The 27,428-nt window shown below is 41.8% G+C and overlaps 1 protein-coding gene and 1 long non-coding RNA gene across 6 annotated transcripts in view; one reads left to right on the forward strand and one right to left on the reverse strand.

Moving 5' to 3' along the window:
- The first annotated feature begins 631 nt into the window (after positions 1-631).
- Positions 632-19,239, forward strand: LOC110257604 (uncharacterized). The gene is made up of 3 exons (XR_002340461.2): positions 632-746; positions 13,551-13,608; positions 19,076-19,239. It is a non-coding gene; the product is annotated as an uncharacterized LOC110257604 (long non-coding RNA).
- The window catches only part of MGAM2 (maltase-glucoamylase 2 (putative)), a 95,903-nt gene continuing 82,921 nt past the window's right edge, over positions 14,447-27,428 (reverse strand). For 2 of the 5 annotated variants that reach the window (XM_085005251.1, XM_085005250.1), the window contains exons 21-24: positions 23,235-23,284; positions 20,289-20,462; positions 16,493-18,740; positions 14,447-16,251 (exon numbers count right to left, since the gene is read on the reverse strand). In XM_085005251.1, the coding sequence (XP_084861377.1) occupies positions 16,247-16,251; positions 16,493-18,740; positions 20,289-20,462; positions 23,235-23,284 (2,477 nt within the window). In that variant the 3' untranslated portion in view covers positions 14,447-16,246. Of the gene's footprint in view, positions 18,741-20,288; positions 20,463-23,234; positions 23,285-27,428 lie in introns of all 5 variants that reach the window. The other 3 variants (XM_085005249.1, XM_085005248.1, XM_085005247.1) reach the window with 2 other exon arrangements.

Genomic DNA, 27,428 nt, shown 5'->3' on the forward strand with positions numbered 1-27,428 from the left:
TCCTTCTCTTTTTCTTGTCCTTCTTCCTCCTTCCTGTTTCTCTCCTTCGTGTAGCTGATTTTGTTTTGTTTTGTTTTGTTTTTTGTCTTTTGTCCTTTAAAGGCTGTACACGCGGCATATGGAGGTTCCCAGGCGAGGGATCGAATCAGAGCTGTAGCCGCTGGCCTGCACCACAGCCACAGCAACGCGGGATCCGAGCCGCACCTGCGACCAACACCACAGCTCATGGCAATGCCAGATCCTTAAGCCACTGAGTGAGGCCAGGGATGGAACCCTGCAACCTCATGGTTCCTAGTCAGATTCATTTCTTCTGTGCGGCGACGGGAACTGCCTTTTTTTTCCTTTCTTTTTTCTTTTTTTTTTTTTTTTTTGATAATTTAGTTTCTTATTCCTGTTTGCTAGAATTCTCATCACGTCGAAATTTCTGCTCTACTTAGCTGAGACTGAACAAGAAAGCTCCCACCGGCACTTCTCCACCCCCCCACCCCCACCCCCACCCCCACCCCCACCCCCACCCAATAGCTCTCAAACTTGTCAGCATGTTAGAGTCACCTGGGTGATGGGAGGCGGTACCCAGACGTTAGTGAGGGAATAAACTCCCCAGGTGTTTCCAATATACATCCAAGGCCCTCTAAACCACAAGTTCAATTGCTTCTGGCTACACCCGTGGAAGCCACGGCGTAGGTACAGACCAGCCCAAATGAACATCAGTGAAGAGGAGCCCTGGAAGTCCCTTGATTTCCGAGGTTAGAATTTTATTTATTTACTTATTTTTGCTTTTTAGGGCCGTGCCCGTGGCATATGGAGGTTCCCAGGCTAGGGGTTCAATTGGAGCTGTAGCTGCCGGCCTACACCAGAGCCACAGCAACGTGGGATCCGAGCCGCGTCTTGGACCTACACCACAGCTCATGGCAACACCGGATCCTTAACCCACTGAACAAGGACCAGGGATTGAACCCGCAACTTCTTGGTTCCCAGTCGGATTCGTTTCTGCTGCGCCACAACGGGAACTCCGAAGGGTTAGAATTTTAGTGGCTGAGTTGTGGGGATCTCAGAGAAGGGATACATTCAGGAGTTTCAGGGGTCTCAGGGAAGTGGTTATTTACCTAGCATCACAGAAAAAGTAAAGAGCAAAGAATGAAGAGCTCTCACAAAGCCAAGTCATGATTATAGACCAAAAAAAAAAAAAAAATGTATTTAGAAAAATCACCATTTAACAAATTGAGAGTAATAATTGAATCAGGTAAGAATCATCAATGGATGACAAAACTTACTAGGAGGAACCTGATGGCTTCATGGCCCCAGAGTATTTCCTGGTAATGTAGGAATTAGTTACAATGAGGAAGAATATTAAGTTTACCACAGAGAGACCTGGCAGACATGACCTCCTCCAGGGAAGGCTGTTATCCGCGCCAGCTGTGGACCTGTCTTCTGATCAGGTAGGACAGGAAGGATATACCATCAGTTCTATGTTATGTCTACCCAAGAAAGGCAAAAACCTTAATATAATCATGAGGAAATATTAGACAAACCCCAGATGAGGGATATTCTGCAAAGATCTGGCTTGTAATTAATTGTCAAAATGTCAAAACCATGAAAGAAAAAGGGGCTCAGGAATGGTTCCGCAGTAAAATCCAATGAAAGTAAATGCAGGAGTTCCCGTCGTGGCACAGTGGTTAACGAATCCAACCAGGAACCATGAGGTTGCGGGTTCGATCCCTGGCCTCGCTCAGTAAGTTGAAGGATCCGGCGTTGCCATGAGCTGTGGTGTAGGTTACAGACGCATCTCGGATCTCGAGTTGCTGTGGCTCTGGCTTAGGCCGGCGGCTACGGCTCCGATTGAACTCCTAGCCTGGGAACTCCATGTGCGGCGGGAGCAGCCCTAGAAAAGGCAAAAAGACAAAAATAAATAAATAAAGTAAATGCAACATGGGGTCCTCATCCAGATTATAGCTGCTGTTGTTACTGTCACTGTTTTGTGTTTTTTATAAAGAACGTTATTGGGATGATTGGCGAAATTTGACTATTGTCTGTACATTAGATGGCGACATTGGATAACATTAACTTCCTGATCTGGCTGATTATATTGTGGTTGCGTAAGAACATGTTCTTTTGTTTTAGGAAATATACACTAAGAGCATTTTGTGATATTGAGACACTGTGTCTAAAAAATGTCTAATTGTAATTGTGTGTGTATGAGAGAGAGAATATGGTAAATAACTTACAATTTATGGATGATGTTTGGGAAATCTGGGTTAGAAGTATATAGAAGTTCTTTATACTATTTCAAAATTATAGCTTATTTCAAAATAAGGGTTAATTTTTAAAAAGAAATGAGCATAAGCTATTTACAAATAGCATGAAAATAGAGCAAGTTGGGTGTTTTTTTTTTTTTTTTTTGAGAAAAAGGCAGAGCAGTCTAGGAAAAAAAGTCAGTTTAGAAAAGTGTCAGTTTTTTCAAGCTAGAGTTTTTGACTACCCTAAGTAGAGAATTTTAAGCCTGCAAGCTATAGTATACCCTTGGATTAATTTCAGCTCTCAGGCATCACAAGTGAGTAATAATATGTATTCCTTAGAGTTGCAAATCACTAGAATTTTATAGATAATTGCTTAAATAGCCAAAAGATGGTGATGTTTAAATTAAATAGGCCTGTTTTTCTACTTTTTTGAAGTATAGTTGATACACAATATCATTACAGGTGAACAATACAGTGATTCACAATTTTTGGAATTAAACTGCATCTATAGTTAATATAAAATATTAGCTGTATTCCGTGTATTGTATGATATATCCTTGTAGCTTATTTTATACATAAAAGCTTGTACCTCTTAATCCCCCATCCCTATGTTGTCCCTTCTCACTGGTAATCATTATTTTGTTCTCTATATCTGTGAGTCTGTTTCTTTTTTGTTATAGTCACTAGTTTTCTGTATATGTAGATGGCACGTTCAAGTGCCCTCATACGATATTTGTCTTCGACTTATTTCACTTAGCACAATGCCCTCCAAGTCCATCCATGTTGTCGCAGATGGCAAAATTTCATTCTTTTTTATGGCTGAGTAGTATTCTATCATATATATACATACTATATCTTCTTTATCCATTCATCTGTTGCTAAACATCTAGGTTGCTTCCATATCTTAACAATTATAAATAATACTGCTATGAACGTTGGGGGGCATGTATCTTTTCTAATTAGTGTTTTTATTTTTTTCTGGATATAGACCCAGGAGTGAAATTGTTAGGTCATATGATAGTTCTATTTTTAGTTTTTTGAGAAAATGCCATACTGTTTTCCATAAGGGCTGCACCAATTTACATTCCTACCAACACTGTGCAAGGGTCCCCTTTCTCCACATCTTCACCATTTGTTCCTTGTAGGTGTTTTGATGATAAGCCACTCTGACAGGTATGAGGTGATATCTCATTGTGCTTTTGATTTGCATTTCACTGATGATTAATGATAGAGAGCCTCTTTCCATGTGCCTGTTGGGTCATCTCCATGCCTTCTTTGGAAGAGTGCCATTCACATCTTCTGCTCATTTTTTAAAAATCAAGTTGTTTTTTAGATGTTGAGTTGTATGTGCTATTTATGTATTTTTTCCTTTTGTAGTGATTTTTATTTTTTTCATTATAGCTGGTTTACAGTGTTCTGTGAATTTTCTACTGTACAGCAAAGTGACCAAGTTATACATACATGCATACATTCTTTTTTCTCACATTATAATGCTCCATCATAAGTGACTAGACATAGTTCCCAGCGCTATACAGCAGGATTTCATTGCTTATCCATACCAAAGGCAATAGTTTGCATCTATTATCCTCAAATTCCCAATCCATCCCACTCTGTCCCCCTCCCCCTTGGCAACCACAAGTCTATTCTCCAAGCCCATGATTTTCTTTTCTGTGGAAAAGTTCATTTGGGCAGTATATTAGATTCCAGATAGGTGATATCATATGGTGTTTGTCATTCTCTTTCTGACTTCACTTAGTATGAGAGTCTCTAGTTCCATCCATGTTGCTGCAAATGGCATTATGTCGTTCTTTTTTATGGCTGAGTAGTGTTCCATTGAGTACATATACTACCTCTTAGTCCAATCATCTGTCCATGGCCATTTAGGTTGTTTCCATGTCTTGGCTATTGCAAACAGGGCTGCAAATGAACATGTGGATGCATGTGTCTTTTTCAAAGAACGTTTTCTCCAAATATATGCCCGAGAATGGGATTGCTGGGTCATCTGGTAGTTCTATGTTGAGTTTTCCAAGGTACCTCCATTCTGTTCTCCATTGTGGTTGTACCAATTTACATTCCCACCAATAGTGCAGGAGGGTTCCCTTTTATCCACACCCTCTCCAGCGTTTGTTATTTGTGGACTTATTAATGATGGCCATTCTGATTTGCGTGAGGTGGTACCTCATGGTAGTTTTGATTTGCCTTTCTCCAATAATCAGTAATGTTGAGAATTTTTTCATGTGCTTGTTGTCCATCTGTATATCTTCTTTGGAGAAATATCCAAAGATGTTTCAATTGGGTTGTTGGCTTTTTTGCTGTTGAGCTGTATAAGTTGTTTGTATATTTTAGAGATTAAGCCCTTGTCTGTTGCATTATTTGAAACTATTTTCTCCCATTCTGTAAGTTGTGTTTTTGTTTGTAGATTGCTTTGGGTAGTATGGCCATTTTTACAATATTAATTTTTCCAACCCAGGAGCATGGACTATCTTTCCATTTCTTTGCATCCTCTTTAATTTCCTTGACTAATGTTTTATAATTCTCAGCATATAAGTCTTTCACCTCCTTGGTCAGATGTAGTCCCAGGTATTTGATTTTTTGGGGGTGCAGTTTTAAACGGTATTGTATTTTTTATTCCTTTTCTAATATTTCATTGTTAGTATACAGAAATGCTACTGATTTCTGAATGTTAATCTTATAACCTGCTACTTTGCTGAATTTGTTCAGTTCAAGTAGTTTTGGGGTTGAGTCCTTAGGGTTTTCTATATACAGTATCATGTCATCTGCATACAGTGACAATTTTACCTCTTCTCTTCCAATTTGGATACCTTTTATTTCTTTTGTTTGTCTAATTGCTGTGGCTAGAACTTCCAATACTATGTTGAATAACAGCAGTGAGAGTGGACATCCTTGTCTTGTTCCAGATTTTAGTGGGAAGGATTTCAGCTTTTCTCCATTCAGTTTTTCTCCACAGTATTATATTTGCTGTGTGTTTGTCATAAATGGATTTGATTATGTTCAGGAATGTTCCCTCTATACCCACTTTGAAAAGAGTTTTGATCATGAATGGATGTTGGACTTTGTCAAATGCTTTTTCTGCATCTATTGAGATGATCATGTGGTTTTTGACCTTTCTTTTGTTTTTTTTTTTTTGTTTTTTGTTGGTTTTTTTTTTTTTTTTTTGTCTTTTTGTCTTTTTTGTTGTTGCTATTTCTTGGGCCGCTCCTGCGGCATATGGAGGTTCCCAGGCTAGGGGTTGAATCGGAGCTGTAGCCACCGGCCCACGCCAGAGCCACAGCAATGCAGGATCCGAGCCGCGTCTGCAACCTACACCACAGCTCACGGCAACGCCGGATCGTTAACCCACTGAGCAAGGGCAGGGACCGAACCCGCAACCTCATGGTTCCTAGTCGGATTCATTAACCACTGCGCCACGACGGGAACTCCTGACCTTTCTTTTGTTAATGTGGTGTATGATTGTATGATGTTGATTGATTTGCATATGTTGAACCATCCTTGTGAACCTGGGATGAATCCCACTTGATATGATGTATGACTTTTTTATATGTTATTGTATTCAGTTGGCTAAAATTGTGTTGAGAATTTCTGCATCTATATTCATCAAAGATATTAGCCTATAGTTTTCTTTGTTTGTGGTATCTTTGTCTGGCTTTGGTATTAGGGTGATGGTGGCTTCATAGAAAATTTTGGGAGTGTTCCTTCTGCTTCAACCTTTTGGAAAAGTTTAAGGGGGATTGGTAAAAGTTCTTCTTTGTATGTTTAGTAGAATTCACTTGTGAAGCCATCTGGTCCTGGACTTTTATTTGTAGGGAGTGTTTTTATGACATTCAATTTCATTTCCAGTGATCGGTCTGTTCAGTTGATCTATTTCTTCTTGATTCAGTTTTGGCAGGCTGTAAGTTTCTAAAAAGTAGTCCATTTCTTCTAGTTGTCAAATTCGTTGGCATACAATTGTTCATAGTCTTAGGGTTTTTTGTGTTTCTGCAGGATCTGGTGTGATTTCTCCTTTTTCATTTCTTATTTTGTTTATTTGAGTTTTTTCTCTCCTCTTCTTGGTGGGTCTGGCCAGAGTTTGTCAATTTTGTTTATCTTTTCAAAGAACCAGCTCTTGGTTTTATTGACTTTTTTCTATTGTTTTTTGAATCTCTATTTTATTCATTTCCTCTCTGATCTTTATGATTTCTTTCCTTTTGCTGACTTTAGGTTTTGTTTGTTCTTCTTTTTCTAATTCATTTAGGTGATGGGTTAAGTTGTATATTTGAGATTTTTCCTCTTTTTTGAGGAAGGCCTTTATTGCTGTGAACTTCCCTCTGAGTGCTGCTTTTGTGGCATCCCACAGATTTTGAGTGGTGGTTTCTTCATTATCATTTGTCTCAAGGTGTTTTTTAAATTTCCTTCTTGATTTCCTCATTGAGCCATTGGTTTTTTTAGCAGCATGTTGTTTAGTCTCCATGTAGTCAGTTTTTTCTCATTTCTTTTCCTGTGATTTGATTTCTAGTTTCATGCCATTGTGGTTAGAAAAGATACTTGAAATAATTTCTATACTCTTAAATTTGTTGAGGTTAGCTTCATGCCACAGTATGTGATCAATTCTTGAGAATGTTCCATGCGCACTTGAGAAGAATGTATATTCTGGTTTTTTTTAATGTAATGTCCTGAAAATGTCAATTAAGTCTAACTTTTCTATTGTGTCCTTTAGGATCTCTGTTGCCTTATTGATTTTCTTATTGATTTTCTAGAGGATCTGTCCATTAAAGTGAATGGGGTTTTAAAGCCTCCTACTTTGATTGTACTCCCATCGATTTCTCCTTTTATGTCTGTTAATACTTGTTGTAGGTATCTGGGTGCTCCTATATTAGGGGAATAGATATTGATGATTGTAATATCCTCTTCTTAAATGGATCCTTTAACTATTAAATAGTGTCCTTCTTTGTCTTTCTTTATGGCCTTCATTTTAAAGTCTATTTTGTCTGATATGGGTATTGTAATTCCTTCCTTCCTGTCTTGTCCATTGTTATGAAATATCTTTTCCCATCCCCTCACTTTCAGTCTATATGTGTCCTTTGCCCTAATGTGAGTCTCTTGTAGACAGCAGATTGTAGGTTTTTGGGTTTTTATCCAATCTGCCACTCTGTGTCTTTTGTTTGGAGCATTTAGTCCATTGACATTTAAGGTAGTTATTGATAGATACATATTTATTTCCATTTTAAACCTTGTTTTCCAGTTGATTCTATGTATCTCTTTTCTTCCTTTCTTTTTTTGGATGGATGATTTCCATTTATTCTATCCTTGAGTACTTTTCTCTTTAGTTTTCATGATTGTAATATTTGGTTTTGATTTTGGTTGCCCTGTTTTTTAAATATGTTAATCCCTTCTTGTATCTGCCTGCTTTAGCCTGATAGTCATATAGGCTTAAGTACATTATTAAAATAAAAAAAAAGAATCTATATTTTCTTACTTTCTTCCCTCACATCCTATGATTTTGAAGTCTTTTTTTTTTTTTTTTCTTTTTCTTTTTGGTCTTTTAAGGTCACACCCATGGCATATGGAGGTTCCCAGGCTAGGGGTCTAATTGGACCTATTGCTGCCAGCCTACACCACAGCCACAGCAACACCAGATCCTTAACCCACTGAGCAAGGCCAGGAGTCAAACCCACAACTTCATGGTTCCTAGTCACACCACAGTGGGAACTCCTAAAGTCTTTTTTTAACATGTTTAGATGTGTTTGCTGGCTTGTTTAAGTGATTGCTTTCCTGCTGTGGTTTCCTCCATTCTATTTCTTCTTACTTTTTTTTTTGTTTAGAGAAGCCCTTTCAGTATTTCTTTTAGAATGGGTTTAGTATTGCTGTACTCTTTTAGCTTTTGTTTGTTGGAGAAATTCTTTATTTCCCCTTCTAATTTAAATGATATTCTTGCTGGATAGTGTATTCTAGGTTGCAAATTTTTTTCCTTTCAGCACTTTCAATACCTTGCCACTCCCTTCTGGCCTGTAGTGTTTCTGTAGAGAAATCAGCTGATATCCTTATGGGGGTTCCCTTATAATTAATGATTTGTTTTTCTCTTGCTGCCTTTAGAATCCTCTCTTTAACTTTTGCCATTTTTATTATAATATATCTTGGTGTGGGCCTGTTTGGGTTCAGCTTGTTTGGGGCCCTCTGTGCTTCCTGTATCTCGATATCAGTATGCTTTAGATTTGGAAAGTTTTCAGCCATAATTTCTTCAAATATATTTTCAATCTCCTTTTCTTTCTCTTTTCCTTCTGGAATTCCTATTATGTGTATATTGTCCCACTTTATATTATCCCATAGATCTCTTATATTGCTTTCATGTTTTTTCATTTGGTTTTCCGTCTGCTGTCCTGATTGGATGATTTCCATTTTTCTATCTTCCAAGTCACTAATTCATTCCTCTGCATTATTCATTCTGCTCTTTAGTGCCTTTAGCTCAGTTTGTGTCTCAGCAAATGAATTTTCTAATTTTTTATGTTCCTCCTTATATTTTCTAGTTCCTTTCTAAAGGAATCTGCATTACTGTTCATATCTGCTCTTAATTCCTTCAGTATTTTTACTACCTCCCTTTTGAACTCAGTGTCTGTCAGACTGCAGAGGTCTGTTTCATTGCTTACTGCTTCAGGTCAACTCTCCTGTTAACTGGGAATGGTTCCTGAGCTTCTTTGTCTTGTTTATGCTTTTCTTTTTCTGTGAGTATAGGGAAGCCAAACTATAGTCTTGGAGGGCTGCGTCTATGCAAGAGTGCCCCTTTGTATTTTGTGGGGGTTACTATTTATTTTTAGCATGGGAGTTTGAATATTTGCCATCTTTCTTCAGTGTGGACAGGCTGTTATCCCCAGGGTGCTGAGTGTGTTTCCAGGGAGAAGGAGGCAATGGGTAGGGCTAGTAGTCAGTGCCTGGTTGCTGGGCTCTTAACAGCGGCAAGGACCTGCAGGAAGGTGGCACAGGCTACTCCTAGGGCCCTGGGAAGTGGTGATGAGCCGAGGCAGATTTAGAAGGTGCCCAGAGCATTTGGCAGTGGCAGCAGCAGGATGTGTGAGTTCCCAGGGGAGTGAGAGCAACAACAAGTAGTGTTTGATTGCAGTGCCCTCCTCTGAGGTGACTGGAGCTTCACCTCAGGGACCCCTAGTGGTAGCGGGCCATGCCCACCTCTGGAGTCAATGATAACTGTGGTGGTTTGCCCTGGCCACCTGAAGACCGTTCAAGAAGTGCCCATCATACTCAGCCCACAGAGGAGATGCTGCACAGGCTGTTGCTAGTTGCAGGCTCCTGGGAAATGACAGAGATCAAATATGTGGTCACTGCCCAGAGCTTTCAGCAGTGGCAGCAACAGGGCTGGTGTGCTCCCAGGGGTACGAGAACAACAACTGGTAGTGTTCGCTCTCAATGCCCTCCTCTGTGGTACCTTTGAGGTGACTGGGGTCACAAATGGTGCCTGTTCACGGACCCCTTGGTGATGACGGGCCACACCTACCTCTGGAGTCAGAACTGCGGTGGTTTGCCCCCACCACCTGCAGACCATGCAAGAAGCACCCATCCCGCTTAGCCCATAAAGGAGGTGCTGCACCAGCTGCTCCTAGTTGTAGGGTCTTGGGAAAGGACAGTGATCAAACATCTGGGGGCCACCTGGAGTGTTTGGCAGCAGCCGATGCAAGCCGGGTATGTTCCCAGGACAGTGAGAGCAATACCATATGGTGCTTGGTTGCAGTGCCTTTTTTTTTACCGACCCCTGAGGTGACTGGGGCCACAGGTGGACCCCAATCACAGGCCCCCAGTGGTGGTAAGGCCATGCCTCCCTCTGGCTTCCAAGACGACTACTGCAGGGCATCCCTGCTGCCTGTAGATCATGTGAGAGGCACCACATCACACTTAGCCCTGTGCTGCCCTTAGCCCACACAAGAGGTTTCCGGCCAGCCTAGCTTGCACAAGAAGCACCTAGTCTCTAGTCTCCCGTAGCCAGAGCAAGTGGCTTCTTGCTACCCGTAGTCCGCGCCAGAGGCGGCCCAACCTCTGAGACCCCATGCGCGCGCATGCGCGGGGAGTTTCCTCTGGCGTCCGCCCCTCCTGCTCTCACTCTCCCCAACAAAGGGCGCCTTGCTCCTCCTGCGAGCCCAGACCTTCTCCTGGGTTCCCTCCGCGTGGCGTTCCACTCCCCAGCCCATAGCACACTGCTCCCCTGTCTTTGGTGCACTGCTCCTTAGCCCCTAGCTGTCCCCACACAGCCAGCCCCAGTCCCCTCCCCAGGCCTGACTCCCGGAACCTGAGTCTCAGCACCCAGCCCCCGCCTGAGTGTCTCGGGCTGTGGTGTCTGTGCTGGTGGTTCAGATCATCTATGCAGCTCTCACGCCGCTTTGCTGTTCTTAGTGCAGCTGCTGTGCTTGTCTCTGACTGTGAGGTCCTTTCCACTCGGCTGATCTTGCATTGGTCAGGTGGCTTCCCAGGGCGCGGGTTCCTTTTCTCCTTCACAGCTCCATCTCAGGAGTGCTAGTTCCGTGTCCTGATTCCTTTTTTCTCTCGCCTTTTCTTTTGTTCTACCCGGTTATGTCAAGGGTTTCTTGCTTTTTGGAGGTTTAAGTTCTTCTGCCAGCGCTCAGTGGATGTTCTGTGCAAGTCGTTTTACATGTAGATGCGTTTCTTTGATGTGTTTGTGGGAGAAGGTGAGCTGACCTCTTACTCCTCTGCCATCTAGACCCACCCCCCCATTTATGTATTTTGAATATTAGCCCCTTATCTGTCATATCATTAGCAAATATTTTTTCCCATTTAGTAGGTCCTCTTTTCATTTTGTCAGCGGCTTCCTTTGCTTTGCAAAAGCTTTTAAGTTTAATTAGATCCCATTTGTTTATTTTTGCTTTTATTTTATTTGCTTTAGGAGATGTATCCAAAAAATTATTGCTATAATTTATGTCAAAGAGTGTCCTGTCCATATTTTCCTCTAGGAGTTTTATGGTTTCCAGTCTCATATTTCGGTCTTTCATCAATTTTGAGTTTAAGAGAGTGATGTTGAAGAAATAGGGAGATTTATTTTTGTTATGTTTTGGTTTTTGGCCACACCCATGGCATCCTTAGCCGGGGATCAGAACTTCATCACAGCAGTGTTCCAAGCCACAGCAGTGACAACGCCAGATACTTAACCCATTAGGCCACCAGGGAACTCTGAAATAGGGAGGTTTAATCTAGATAGCTAGCAAGAAAATAGTGGCCACCTTAGGAAAAGTTATCAGAAATATGGTTTAAGATGAAAAACTAAAGCTTGTGAATTGACCTCTGAGGAACCAAAATTTATCTTCATCCCAGGAAAAATGTTTTAAAAATAATACTGCCCAAAAATTCAATGGGCGACCTTTTGAGAATGTATTTGATCAGACTCTGATGAGGATTGGAAAGATACGGTTTAGAGGAAACTGTTACATGAGGTGGGAATTTTAAGCTACACAGGCTTAAAATCTTTTCCAACTCGGCTGTGATTCTGTCTCTGCAGACACTGGGAAATACGCTTGTATTGCCTTCGTAACACGGTCTGTCATCTCTATTACCAATGTTCTTTCTGAAACATCACCTATTTAATAATTCAATAAAATCCTAAATTTTTCACAAGCTAGAATTGGAGATATATTTATCCATAAAGGTCACAGGAATTATTATAATCCTCAATTATAACTTGTCCAAAAGAAAAACACAACCTCCAATTCTAATTTGAAATCAGAACACCTTGTATTGCTCTTAGACTTATCATATGATACAACTTCTCACCTTGGGGGAAAGCAGCTTTTCAAAGACCTTTAACCATCTTGTGGCCAAATGAGGCAGCCCCTGCCGAGGCTGAGATCACCTCTGAGGTTTTCCCATCTCCTAGTGCCGATCAGAGATCCCCCAGCCCCGGGAGATTGCTGCTTCCCCCAGTACAGTGTCAACCCCACCTCACTTCATGCCCCACTCACCATGGTGTGACTGTACAGTGTGGTTTCTCTCAGTAAGTATTTAAACATTTGCTTTCCTTTTTGGACAAAACTGCAGTGAATTGAAGTATAACCAGTGTATAAACACCTGGTACAGCTAAGTTGTGGAACAGCTATCATCCTGTCCCCGCAGTGCAGAGCCTGGACACAAGTCCCTGCTGGGACAACACTGTGACACTCAGCATCCCACTGCTGGAGCGAGAGAGAAGCCAGGCTACCTGAGCCAGGTTGCTCATCAGTGAGTCCACCTACAGTGCTCTTTGAAGAGCAGGATGAAACACCGATGTATTAAATTTCATCGTAAAAAAACCAAAGAATATTTGACTGGCAGGGAATGTATTTCCCATATAAAATAATGTGCATGAACTCACACACACACACGGTCATATGGACTCTACCAGCTATGTCAAAATTGTTTTTGTCTGTTATTTGTTCATACGTTGTCCTAAGCTAGAGCTCTTTAGAGGGTGACATATGAGGACTTCTCTTGTGGTGCAGCAGGTTAAGGATTCAGTGTTGCCACTGCTGCAGCTTGGATCACTGCTGTGGAATGGGTTCAGTCCCTGGCCCGGGGAACTTCTGCATGCTGTGGGCACAGCCAAAAAAAAAAAAAAGAATTATAAAAGGTAGCATGTGAATATTGGTAAGTATAAAAAGCTTAAGAGAAATTATAGAAAAATAACATAATATTAGGATAACTATATCCATTAACTTATTTTGTAAAATGAAGAAATAGGGGCATTATTTAATAGTGAAATATTTTGTCCCAGCTGAAAAAAAAAAAAGGGGGGGAGGGAGGGAGGAAACTAAAACCCAAAACATTTTCCACAGAAGCAGCATTTGGGACATAACAGAGACACTGCGGGGGAATATTTGGAGAACAGCTTTTCTTTACACAACGTCAGTTTGAAAAAGCAGAGTCAGAAAAGCCTTATTATAAAGTATCAGCATTGAAGAGAAACTGCTCTGCTATCAGGGAATGCAAGGGGAAGAAGAAAAAACTTTAAACAGACATAAGAACACTCAGGGAACTATGTAGTAATAGCAGTAATAATAAGCCTTTGTATGGGTTTTTACAGATTGAAAACGCCCTTCCACATACATGGCAGTTTTGATGTTTACTCCGTTTCGTAGATGAGGAAATTGAGGCAAGGAAAGGGGCCCCACCTGGTACAGGTTGTGCTCTTAGAACTGGTCTGATGGCGGTGAGCACATGGGGTAGGGGCTGATGCAAGCACACACACAAGTTAAGCTCAGGGCTGAGAAGCAGCAAGCTGGTGTCTGCCCTCACCTCGTCCCTCTCTCCATTTTCTGAACCTGGTTCTAGGGTCACACCTTGTGCATGGACTGGAGTTTCAATTCTCAAGTTTCTTTAAACGTCTCAAGTAAGTGCAGGTCTTTTTTTTTCTTTCACCCCTGTTTGTTGTTGTTATTGTTGCTCTTCTCTTATTAGGAGTATTTAACCTTTTCAGAATTCCATACTTGCAGTTACATTCGCTGCATCAGCACAACGGGATTGAAGTTCAGTAACTACAGAACCATGGTTGCGGAGTTCCCGTCGTGGCGCAGTGGTTAACGAATCCGACTAGGAACCATGAGGTTGCGGGTTCGGTCCCTGCCCTTGCTCAGTGGGTTGACGATCCGGCGTTGCCGTGACCTGTGGTATAGGTTGCAGACGCGGCTCGGATCCCGCGTTGCTGTGGCTCTGGCGTAGGCCGGTGGCTACAGCTCTGATTCAACCCCTAGCCTGGGAACCTCCATATGCCGCGGGAGCGGCCCAAGAAATAGCAACAACAACAACAACAACAACAAAGACAGAACCATGGTTGGTTGAACGAATTCCTCCCCAGTTTTCCAAATCCCAAGTGACTTTAGTGAAGCCTTTGGCCAACAAACCTGGTCTGGCGGGGTGGGCTGGCAACACAGTCCCGTGCACAGAGCTCTTTGGCTGGTATCAGGGTGTGTGGTGCCAGCAGACACCTGGTGAAATACGAGTGAGGGAGTCTTGGACCAAGTCCACTCCCACAGTTTAGAATGATGATGCGTTTTGTTTGTCAGGACCTAAGAGTGAAAGTGGGATCCTGCTGTCCCAGGGAGGTACTCCTCAAACTCTGTGGTCTCAGTTTCCCTTTACATTCAAATTTAGTGAAGAGCCTGTGCTTTGTTCAGGTGGGTTGTCCCTACTACTGTTTATTGCATTAGAAATGAAAATTGAGTCATTCGTAAAATATTCTGTAAAGTATTTATTTTTTCATGCATTAAAAATAAGATATCAAATACATGGTGACATAAATAATATATTTTTAATGAAAGACATCTTTTCGAAAGCCAAAAAAAATTAGTGAAATGAATAACATTTTATAATTGGCAAATGTGTTTAGTGTCTGGCTTAAGAGAAGACAGCGAGAATCTTGTCTTGATTTCTATATTTATCTAGTGTGACAACACAGAGCACAGTCTCTGGAAAAACGGCATCATATACAATGAGAGAAGGAATGAAAAAGGCAAAAACAATGCAGTGTTAACACGAAAAGAGGCTTGACCTTGTGGACTCCTGGAAGTGTTCGGGGGACTGCATGTTCAGAATACTGTCCTAGGGTTAAGCCTTCAAATAGCACCCACCTGACAATATTTGGTTATGACCACACATCTGCTCATGAGGGTGTGGGAGCGCTAAGAAGTAACATATTCGGAATAAGTGGAAGAGGGGATATGAAAGATCAAGACCATGCTGAAAGTCCCAAAGCACAGAAGGAGACTCTAGATGGTAAAATAAGGAGGGGAAAGCTGGTAAGTAAAAGACAAAGCAAACAATCCATGGGCAGCCGCTGCCTCCCTGATGCCCTATCTTCACAAACTCATCTCTGTCTGAGTGATTTCTGGTCTAGAGAAGGGTTAGGGTTCCGTAAGTGAATTCAGTCATTCGTGGTAACAGTAACAACCGAAGATTATCTTATAAATAAGTGTAACCATAATTCCCTCAAAGTACTTTGCATCCATCCAGAGTGTTGAAATGAGTGGTGTTTGCATTCGTAGGTATAGTAAAATTAGTACTTACAGCAGTCATAAATGCATTACTAGTTGGAGATATGCTCAAGCTGGGAAGAGTAGAGGTAAGAGTAGGAACAGAACTGATGAGAGGAGTTTGGAAAGAAGTGGTCATGACAAGAATAGTGTTATTTGTCCTAATAACATCAGTATGTGCAGAAAAAAACAGTACTCCCAAGAAACAATATTACCAGTGCTAGCAGCAGACAGACTTGTAGAAAAAGGAGTAGTCAGTCATCGGAGAAAGAGTATTAGTGCAAGTAGCATGAGTATCTGCAGGAGAAGGGGTAGAAAAAGTATTACCCATACTATTGTCCCCAGACATTGTAGGGGAAGGAGAATTTGTAATAGGAGCATCATTACCGGGGGTATCAACATCAGCACTTGAAGCAACAGTAGCATTCACAGGATGAATACTTTCAGAAACATTAGCCATAATAGAAAAAAAAAAAAAAACTATTGCAAGTGGTATCAGCACCACTGTTTGTAGGAAAAGGAGTAGTTGTAATTGGACTAGTATTACTAGTACTAGTAGCATCAATACTTGTTGAAGAATGAGTAGTACCAGTGCTAGTATCAGTAGTACTTGTTGGGAAAGAGGTAGTTGTGATAGGAAGAGTAGCACAAGTTTGAGCAGTTAGTAGTATTTGTAAGGAAAGGTACAGCATATAAGAAACATCCATACTCACTGCAACTTCAACAGCACTTGTTGGGACAGGCATGGTTGTGATGAGTAACTTTAGCGCTAGACAGCAGTAGTATTTGTAGATGTAGTGTTATTAGAAACAGTAGTACCAGTGAGAACTTCAGTAGCATTTGTTAAGAAAGGAGTGGTTGTGACAGGAAGGGTAACAACAGTGCCAATAGTGGTAGTATTTGTAGGGGAAGCTGTTGTGTTATCAGGAACAGCAGTACCAGTTGAAATTTCAGTAGTATTTGTTGGGAAAGGCATGATTGTGACAGGAAGAGTAACATTCATGCTAGGAATGGTAGTATTTGTAGGGGAAGATGTTGTGGTGTTTAGAATAGAAGGACCAGTTGGCACTTCAGAAGTATCTGCTGGGAAAGGTGTGGGTGTGACAGGAAGGGTAACATCAGTACTAGCAGTGGTAATATTTGTAGGGGAAGATGTTATGTTATTAAGATTAGTCGTACCAGTTGAAATTTCAGTAGTATTTGTTGGGAAAGGCATGATTGTGACAGGAAGAGTAACATTCGTGCTAGGAATGGTAGTATTTGTAGGGGAAGATGTTGTGGTGTTTAGAATAGAAGGACCAGTTGGCACTTCAGAAGTATCTGCTGGGAAAGGTGTGGGTGTGACAGGAAGGGTAACATCAGTATTAGCAGTGGTAATATTTGTAGGGGAAGATGTTATGTTATTAAGATTAGTCGTACCAGTTGAAATTTCAGTAGTACTTGTTGGGAAAGGCATTATTGTGACAGGAAGAGTAACATTCGTGCTAGGAGTGGTAGTATTTGTAGGGGAAGATGTTGTGGTGTTTAGAATAGAAGGACCAGTTGGCACTTCAGAAGTATCTGCTGGGAAAGGTGTGGGTGTGACAGGAAGGGTAACATCAGTACTAGCAGTGGTAATATTTGTAGGGGAAGATGTTATGTTATTAAGATCAGTCGTACCAGGTGGCACTTCAGGAGTACCTGTTGGGAAAGATGTGATTGTGACAGGAAGAGTGACAATAATGCCAGCACTGGTAGCATTTGTAGGGGAAGATGTCACGTTATCAGGAACAGTAGTACCAGTTGGAACTTGAGTAGCATTTGTTAAGAAAGGTGTGGTTGTGACAGGAAGAGTAACATCAGCGCTAGCAGTAGTAGCATTTGTAGGGGAAGCTGTCGTGTTATCAGGAACAGTAGTACCAATTGAAATTTCAGTAGTACTTGTTGGGAAAGGCATGATTGTAACAGGAGGAGTAACATTTGTGCTAGGAGTGGTAGTATTTGTAGGGGAAGATACTGTGGTGTTTAGAATAGAAGTACCAGTTGGAACTTCAGGAGTACTTGTTGGGAAAGGTGTGGTTGTGACAGGAAGGGTAACAACAGTGCCAGCAGTGGTAGTATTTGTAGGGGAAGATGTCACGTTATCAGGAACAGTAGTACCAGTTGGAACTTGAGTAGCATTTGTTAAGAAAGGTGTGGTTGTGACAGGAAGGGTAACAACAGTGCCAGCAGTGGTAGTATTTGTAGGGGAAGATGTCACGTTATCAGGAACAGTAGTACCAGTTGGAACTTGAGTAGCATTTGTTAAGAAAGGTGTGGTTGTGACAGGAAGAGTAACATCAGCGCTAGCAGTAGTAGCATTTGTAGGGGAAGCTGTCGTGTTAGCAGGAACAGTAGTACCAGTTGAGATTTCAGTAGTACTTGTTGGGAAAGGCATGATTGTAACAGGAGGAGTAACATTCGTGCTAGGAGTGGTAGTATTTGTAGGGGAAGATGTTGTGGTGTTTAGAATAGAAGGACCAGTTGGAACTTCAGGAGTAGCTGTTGGGAAAGGTGTGGGTGTGAAAGGAAGGGTAACATCAGTACTAGCAGTGGTAATATTTGTAGGGGAAGATGTCACGTTATCAGGAACAGTAGTACCAGTTGGAACTTGAGTAGCATTTGTTAAGAAAGGTGTGGTTGTGACAGGAAGAGTAACATCAGCGCTAGCAGTAGTAGCATTTGTAGGGGAAGCTGTCGTGTTAGCAGGAACAGTAGTACCAGTTGAGATTTCAGTAGTACTTGTTGGGAAAGGCATGATTGTAACAGGAGGAGTAACATTCGTGCTAGGAGTGGTAGTATTTGTAGGGGAAGATGTTGTGGTGTTTAGAATAGAAGGACCAGTTGGAACTTCAGGAGTACCTGTTGGGAAAGGTGTGGGTGTGAAAGGAAGGGTAACATCAGTACTAGCAGTGGTAATATTTTTAGGGGAAGATGTTATGTTATTAAGATCAGTCGTACCAGGTGGCACTTCAGGAGTACCTGTTGGGAAAGGCGTGGGTGTGACAGGAAGGGTAACATCAGTACTAGCAGTGGTAATATTTGTAGGGGAAGATGTTATGTTATTAAGATCAGTCGTACCAGGTGGCACTTCAGGAGTACCTGTTGGGAAAGATGTGATTGTGACAGGAAGAGTGACAATAATGCCAGCACTGGTAGCATTTGTAGGGGAAGATGTCACGTTATCAGGAACAGTAGTACCAGTTGGAACTTGAGTAGCATTTGTTAAGAAAGGTGTGGTTGTGACAGGAAGAGTAACAATACTGCTAGCAGTAGCAGTGCTTGTTGTAGCAGAACTAGTACTAATAGTCTCAGAGGGGGTAGCTCTAGTAGTAAATGTAGGAGGATATGAAGAACTCTTTGGGAAGGTACTCATCATTGGCGTAGTTGAAACTATAGGACCACCATGAATCCAAGAAATCTCAGTTAACTTTTCCAGGCTGATAATCTTGTCAGTCAATTGAATAGTTAGTGTCTGCCAGAAAAGAAGAGATAAAGTTGGTATTTTAGAACTTAAACATCACACTTAAGTTATACCTCAAATTATAGTAACAAAAAACAATGTAGTCATTCTTTTCCAAGAGAGTAACAGAAGGATATGGAGATTCCATTCAGGTCCCACTGCTTCTGACAGATAAATATGAAGACATATGCTGTGTGTTTAATGCCTATGCTGGAATCTGTTTCTTTCCACTTCGTGTAGTCAGAACTACATTGCTCAAAGGTATTTTCAGTGTTGTCTAAAATCAGTGTCTATAAAAGTCTCTTTATTTTGCCAGTAGATTTAACCCTGTTGTGTTCATGTTTCAGCATCTCCAACACCTCCACAATACGCAGCTGATATGCTAACAGAGTATTTCCCCCAAGAAGACATTAAAGATGTTCTGCATAGTCTTAACTGGAAGCAGTAACTTGCAGTGGGTGGCTTTGAACTCCTTATAGTTCTGAGAAGAGACTCCAGAGAGAGAATTTATGTGAGTGTTCATAGGGTCATTTTCTAAAATCCAAATATCATCAAGGCACTCTTTTTTTTTTTTTTCCAATTTTTTAGAAAACAGAAACTAACCATTGTCACTTCCTATGTGTCAGGAACCATATTTATTACAGGGCTAGTGTTCTAAAGTGGGGTACTTTTACCTCCGTGGTTGCTCTTGATATCTCTGTTGGTAATTCATCACCAAACAGTCGGCTTTGGTAACTAAAGCAAACTCTACCGGAAGGTCTAGTAGGGTCTCTGCTATTTATGTCACACTGTTCCGGTAACCAAATAATTTTATCTCATATCACTGAGGAAACATTCATTTTGATGATTACCAGGGTTTATGCCAACTGTCACAAGTCTGTAAGAGCTATCGCTTCGACTAGCGATATGAATAATTTTAGGAAGATGGGAGGAAAATGACCAATTTTAGACGATCACTATTTCCTTTGTTTTAGCCTCTGCCACAAAAATAAAGTCGATGTACTAGCCTGGGAGACCAGCCTTAGAACAGCACAAGTTCTCTGGGAAACACATGGAAAAGGTTTCATCAGGCGCCGATCCCTGAACTATACTGGGAGGATCACTAATGTGCTTTTTATTTTAGATTTTGCTTTTTAGGGCCACGCCCATGGCATAGGGAGGTTCCCAGGCTAGGGGTCTAATCAGAGCTATAGCTGCCGGCCTACACCACAGCCATAGCAATGTAGGACCCAAGCTGTGTCTGTGACCTACACCACAGCTCACGGCAACGCCAGATCCTTAACCTACTGAGCAAGGCCAGGGCTCGAACCCGCATCCTCATGGATCCTAGTCGGGTTCGTTAACTGCTGAGCCATGAAGGGAACTCCCTGAATTTTATTTTTTTTATTTACCTGAACTTTAAAATCTAGTTCAACTCTGCAACTTTTCAGGAATACATCTATTGCACATATCTATAACCTTTCAAATAGAAGTAAATATAACAATGATAATAACAGTGGTGATAATTTAGCACAATCATAAAATTAATATATGATGTGATAACAGTCCATTGAGACATACCTGATTATAAGGGTCACTCTTGAAAGTCATCACCACAAATTGCTGGTTGTCATAGGTGAGAGTGACTTGTGTTACATAAGTAGAGTTTATGCCCCAGATTCTAATATAGCCAACTTTCAGTGGATTAGAGTCACTCAAATACTTATTGTGTATGGTCTGAATTTGCAATACGTTCTGCAAAAAAATGTATAAAGAGAAAAAATACATGATGCATCTGTTGATAGACTATATTCCACATAATAAAATGTTTTCTAAAAAAACCTCTAATTACTATTGTACTGGCTGGCTTTTTTAATTTTATTTTTATTTATTTTTTTGCCACACCTATGGCATTCGGAAGTTCCTGGGTCAGGGTCCGAACCTGCACCACAGCAGTGATCCAAGCCAGTGACAACACCGTACCCTTAACCCACTGGGCCACCAGGGAACTCCTGTTGTTTTTATTCTTCAACACTTCATGAAGACATGTCTTGAGTACTTGCTACAATAAATTTGATGAGGCCAAAAAATAGGTTTCTGCATCAACATTATGAAAGGTATTTTCCTATGTTATTACCAGCTCTTACAGTGATTTTGAAAGGAGCGCACGAGCATTTCTGTTTTATAGGGAGGAAGCTGAAGCTCTGAGAGATGAAGCAAGCAGCTCAAGGCCACCCAGCTCAAGGACACATGATTGGAACCATGATGGGCCTGCGTGCCTCACACATTAACATGTGATGAGCAAAGAGTCATGGCAAACGGTCCCTAGAGGAAGGAGAGTTTGCAGCAACTACAGGAACTTATCTAAATCATGAACTGTTTTAAGTATCAATACGAGGGTTAAAATCATGTGAGCTAAGTCATGAGGTGGTCCATGAATGCGACCTAAATAGAAAGCATAGTGAATATTTGTTACAGGTATTAAGAGAAAGGAAAAAAAAATCACTGTGGGCAGAGGGTCATCCAAAAAAGACTCAGGGAGTTCCGTCGTGGTGCAGCGGAAACGAATCCGACTAGGAACCAGGAGGTTGCGGGTTTGATCCCTGGCCTCGCTCAGTGGGTTGAGGATCCGGCGTTGCTGTGGCTGTGGTGTAGGCCAGGGCAACAGCTCTGATTAGACCCCTAGCCTGGGAACCTCCATATGCCATGGGTGTGGCCCTAAAAAGACAAAAAAAAAAAAAAAAAAGATTTTAGGCAATAAATCCAGGAGAGAGTTGTAGTAAGGTGAAGCTATAAACTCCTCGACTCCGGCAGCAATGGTAGAAAGAAAAGGAACTCTGTTCAGCTAGCAATGTGGAGGATTAACAAGGCTTTTGTGACTGATCGGGTAAGCAGAATCAAGAGAAAATGAAGAAAATGGAATAGAACAGGAAGTAAATGGATGTGCTGGAGCTAGTGCTTATTGATTTGGAAGATGCTCTTATTAAATTACCTGGCATTTTGCAAGCCAGTTGAAAGCATAAAACTGGCTACAGAGGTAGGAGGACTTACACGACAGAAATTAGCAAATACTACAAATCAGCCTCGCCAGCCCCCTCTCTCCCATAACCCCATACTGGCCAGAACACCTTGGTAAATAATAATGCTCAGGGGAAGTTGCTTTCTGTTTCTCTTTTTAGGGCCACGCCTGCAGCACATGGAAGTTCCCAGGCTAGGGATCAAATCGGAGCTGTAGCTGCCAGCCTGCGTCACAGCCACAGCAACACAGGATCCAAGCTGAGTCTGTGACTTACACCACAGCTTGTGGCAGCACCAGATCCTTCAGCCCAGTGAGCGAAGCCGGGAATCGAACCCACAATCTCATGGATACTAGTCGTGTTCGTTACCAGTGAGCCATGAGAACTCCTCCAATGGAGATTTTAAAAAGGCCATCTTGGGAGTTTCTGTTGTAGCCCAGCAGTAACAAACTCAACTAGTATCCATAAGGACACAGGTTGGATCCCTGGCCTTGCTCAGTGGGTTAAAGGATCCGGTATTGCCGTGGACTGTGGTGTGGGTCACAGATGCATCTCAGATCCCGCATTGCTGTGGCTGTGGTGTATAGGCCAGCAGCTGCAGCTCTCATTTGACCCCTAGCTTGGGAACTTCCATATGTTGCAGGTGTGGCTGTAAAAAGACAATAAATAAATAGTCCATCTTAGATCATCCAAGAGTCAGCTGACCCCCAAGGTGTGACTCCCTTGCCCCCAGATACGTGATCATCCAAGCAGCCTAACATTTCCATGGCTGATGGCAGATGGGTGTGAAACAGCCAAGATCAGCCACGTCCAGCTTTAGGTCATCTAAACACTGCAAACTGATGAGCTATATAAGCATTCACTGTTACATGCTGCAGAAGTTTTGAGGCTATGAGTTATGCCCCACTGGCGTTGGACAGATAGCTGACTAGCATTTACCTTTCAAAACTTTATCAGCCAGAAAATGTTCTCATCTCCTAAGAACACATTTTACATATAAGGACCCATTTCTCCCCAGCATTATATGAATTACAAGTTTCTTTTTACAGAGTGATGGGATACTGGAAAACTGCCAAAATAAAACCTGTTTCTGTTTCTTCCTTATTTGAAGGCTGCTAAAAAACCCAATTTATAAAAGTAAAGGCAGGAAGATGTGGGATTTTTTTTTTTTTTCGGTCTTTTGTCCTTTTAGGGCCACACTTGCAGCATATGGAGGTTCCCAGGCTAGGGGTCTAATCAGAACTGTAGCTGCTGGCCTACACCACAGCCATAGCACCGCTACATCCTAGCCGCATCTGCAGCCTACACCACAGCTCACAGCACTACCGGATCCTTAACCCACTGAGTGAGGCCAGGGATGGAACCCCCAACCTTATGGTTCCTAGTTGGATTCATTTCCGCTGTGCCACAAAGGGAACTCCTGGGATTTTCTATTCATATAGTCCATGGATAATGCCTATTCTGTAGCTAAATGGAAAAGGGTCTATAAAGTTCAATAAAATCATCTTACCTGAGCTGCTGTAAAGTTTGCCAAGAAATAGTTTCCGTTTTCATAGGTGTCTGCAAGCAAGAAAAAAGAATAAGCAACAACTCATTGTTCTAACCACAGTGGGTAATCCTGCAAACAGAAAATATTTCAGTGGGATCACAAATACTGGTCAAGATAGTAATGCTGTCTCTGAAGAGCAGTAACGATAGTGGCTGAGGGGCTGTTTCACCCCAGGTTAGTGCAGGGATGTACGCATGGAAGAGGGAATTTTGAGGGGAGGGTCAGGGGGTTGCAAATATAAGAGAATCTGGATTGAACTAAGAATAGACACCACAGGAGTTCCCGTCATGGCTCAGTGGAACCGAATTCGACTAGGAACCATGAGGTTGATGGTTCGATCCCTGGCCTCGCTCAGTGAGTGAAAGATCCAGCGTTGCCATGAGCTGTGGTGTAGGCCAGCAGCCACAGCTCCAATTCAACCCTTAGCCTGGGAACCTCCGTGTGCCTCAGGCGCAGCCCTAAGAAGCAAAAAAATAAATAAATAAAAATAATAGACATCATAGGTGAAAAGGCACGGAGGCTACTGATTGTTTTGCCTCTGCCAACACAGTAAGCACACGGCCATGAGAATTCACATGGCTGTGATGATAAAGGCTCGATGCTAAGGCGGGTGGTTAGGAATTCAGGCTGTCAGACTGACCTGGATTCTGATTAAGGTTCAAGTCCAGCCACTCCCTTAAAACCTGATGTGGGTGTGGCTGCTTCATCTCCTTTCTCTGATTTTGCCCTATTTGTTATTACGTTAACCACCATGATTAAAATGTAAAGTACCTTATTTTAAATGCTTGTAATTTAAGTTTTATTTATCTTGTATATTAATGATACATTTTATTCAGCATCTGTATGTCCAGAATTCTCTATTTAATCGATTATTATTATTATTTTTGTCTTGTCGTACTTTTAGGGCCACACCTGTGGCATATGGAGGTTCCCAGGCTAGGGGTCTCATCAGAGCTGTAGCCGCCAGCCTACACCAGAGCCACAGCAATGCAGAATCTGAGCCGCATCTGGGACCTACACCACAGCTCACAGCAACGCCAGATCCTTAACCCGCTGAGCGAGGCCAGGGATCGAACCCACAACCTCATGGTTCCTAGTCAGACTCATTTCCCCTGAGCCACAACGGGAACTCCTATGTAGTCAATTAAATGTGCATTAAACCTGCACATGATAAGCAGTATCTTGCAGATTTCACAGCTGAGGAAGTACAGGTAAAGAAGTATAAAGCAACTTTCCAAAATACATGTAACTAGTAAATGACTGAAATGGTATGTGATTCCAGATCTTTTAACATGTCACATGCTTAACCCGCTGAGTGAGGCCAGGGATTGAACCCGCATCCTCGTGGAAATTAATAAGGTTCCTAACCAGCTGAGACACAAAAGGAACTCCAAGAAGGGAAAGTTAAACTACTATTTGCAATATCAACAACTCAGAACGACTTAGGATCCACTTGATAAAATATGTGTAAATCACATGCACTGAAAATTACAAAACATCGCTGAGAGTAATTAAAGAATATATAAGCAATTGAAAATAAGATGAGATAGATAGGGGCTATCCCAAAATTTACCTATAGAACTGTAACCAAGCTGGTGCCCTATGGGGCTCCTGGACGCACAGGCTGTCTGTGTCCCGTTTCTTGTTTTAGGGAATGAGCCTCAGCTTCCATGACCTTCCCTGAGTCCCAAAGGGCAGTTGCTAATCAGGGAAGGGAGGGGATGCAGAGACCAGGGAGGGGCCGTCAAGAGACAACAGTGCAGCCTTGGGGTAGGTCCTCCTCAAGGAACATACATAACAATATCTTCCAGCCTTTCTGCAGAACTCAAACCCCCATCAAATGGAAGAATGACTTGATGAAGCATTCTTCATTCTGGGAAGAAGGACACCAGATAACCAGTCCTGGGGCCACCAAACACAAGCTTTGAAAGACAATGCCAGATTGCCTCTACCCTGATCCTTATCCGTGGCTCTATTTTCCATTCCCCATTTATAAAACCACCTCCTAACTCCTTGGCGAGGGGGGGTGGTTGGCACAGTCTTTAAGGCATTAGCCTGCTGTGGCCCCCTTTGCATGGCACAGCAATAAAGCTGTTTTTTTTCTACTCTGTCTCCTCGTTTCTATTTAGCAATGGCAGACAGATGCCAAGTTTGGGCAACAGAATCAATGCAATTTCAGTTAAAATTCTAATAAGTTTTTGTTAAATCTTGATAAGTTGATTTTAAAATCTATATGAGGCCCTAAAAAGACAAAAAAAGAAAAGAAAAGAAAAGAAAAGTGGGAGGGGCAGGCAGGAGGAGGGAGTCTTGTGTAGGACTGAACACTCTACCTATGGGATCTGACACTATCTCCAGGTAATTCGTGTTGGAATTGAAGTGAATTGCAGCACACCCAGCTCATGTACCAGAATTGCCCGCTGGTGTGGTGAAAACAGCTCCCCCCCCCCAACCCCACACACTGGAATTGGAACCAGAACCCTTTTTGGGCCAGGCACAAAAAGCACAAATCATAAAAGAAAAGCATAACTAAACTGGTTTTTATCAAAATTAAACTTTACTCTTTGTAAGACACCATCTTGGATTTGAAAGGGCAAGTAAATCATGTATCTGATAAAAGACTGGTATAATACCTAACTTTTAGAGTTCAATAATAAAAAGACAAATGAGGAGTTCCCATCGTGGCGCAGTGGTTAACGAATCTGACTAGGAACCATGAAGTTGCGGGTTCGGTCCCTGCCCTTGCTCAGTGGGTTAACAATCCGGCATTGCCGTGAGCTGTGGTGTAGGTTGCAGACGCGTCTCGGATCCCGTGTTGCTGTGGCTCTGGCGCAGGCTGGTGGCTACAGCTCCGATTCGACCCCTAGCCTGGGAACCTCCATATGCCGCGGGAGCGGCCCAAAGAAATAGCAAAAAGACCAAAAAAAAAAAAAAAAAAAAGACAAATGACACAATAAAAAAATGGGTGAAAGGACTTGACCTGATACCTCACAGAGAAGGTGTCTAAACAGCCAGTATACATGATATCAACCTCAAGGAAATGCGTATCAAATCCATGAGATGCACTATACACCTACCAAAAAGGCTAAAATTTTAAAAACTGGCAACTACAAGTGTTGGTGAGGATGTGAAAAACTGGAACTATAAATTATTGCTGTTAGTGATGAGACATAGTACAGCCACTTTAGAAAATAATTTGGCATTTACTGCCAAGGTTAACTATACACTCATCATATGAGACCCAGCCCAGCAATTCCACGTCCACATTTTTACCAAAGAGCAGTGAAAACATATGTCTACAAAATGACATACTCAAATCGCCATGGCAGGTTATGCATAATGGTTAATAAGAAAAGAAACACCTGAAATATTTATCAATAAGTCAATGGATAAATAAAGCGTGGATAAATAAACTCCATAAGATGGAAGTTATTCCAGAGTCCAAGTTAATGACATTTACATGCAATAATACAGGTGAATTAAAAAAAAAATTTTGCTAAGTGAAAGAACCTAAACACAAAAACAGGACACAACTGTATGATTCTATTTACATAAAACCTAGAAAAGATTAATCTATAGTGACAGGAAGCAGATCAGTGGTTGCCAGGGCTTGTAAACTCGGATTGGCAACTGGGGGGCAGTTTGCTGGAAAGAAGTGAAAGGGGTTTGTGGTTATGAAAACATTCTATATCTTTTTTTTTTTTTTTTAATGGCTGCACATATGGCATATGAAAGTTCCTGGGCTAGGGGTCAAATTTGAGCTGCAGCTGCTTGCTTAAGCCACAGCAGCACTGGATCAGAGCCAAATCTGTGACCTACACTACGGCTTGCGGCACTGCGAGACCCTTAACCCACTGAGCAAGGCCAGGGATCAAACCTTCATCCTTAGAAAAACTATGTTGGGTTTTTAACCCACTGAGCCACAGTGGGAACTCTCAACATTCTATATCTTTATTGTGGTGGTGGCTATACAGCTGTATACTTTTGCCAAAACTTAGAGAATTGTATACTTAAAATGGATATGCTTTATTCATGTAAATATGACTCAATCAAGTTGATTAAAAAATAATAATTTTAGTTCCCTTCATGGCCCAGCGGAAACAAATCTGACTAGGAACTGTGAGGTTGTGGGTTCAATCTCTGGCCTCCTTCAGTGGG

The sequence above is a fragment of the Sus scrofa genome, chromosome 18 (genome assembly GCF_054392235.1).
Source record: "Sus scrofa isolate SSC_HxYL_T2T_F1_AM1 chromosome 18, Sscrofa_HxYL_maternal_Yorkshire_Landrace_v2.0, whole genome shotgun sequence".
In the NCBI taxonomy this organism is placed as follows: Eukaryota; Metazoa; Chordata; class Mammalia; order Artiodactyla; family Suidae; genus Sus; species Sus scrofa.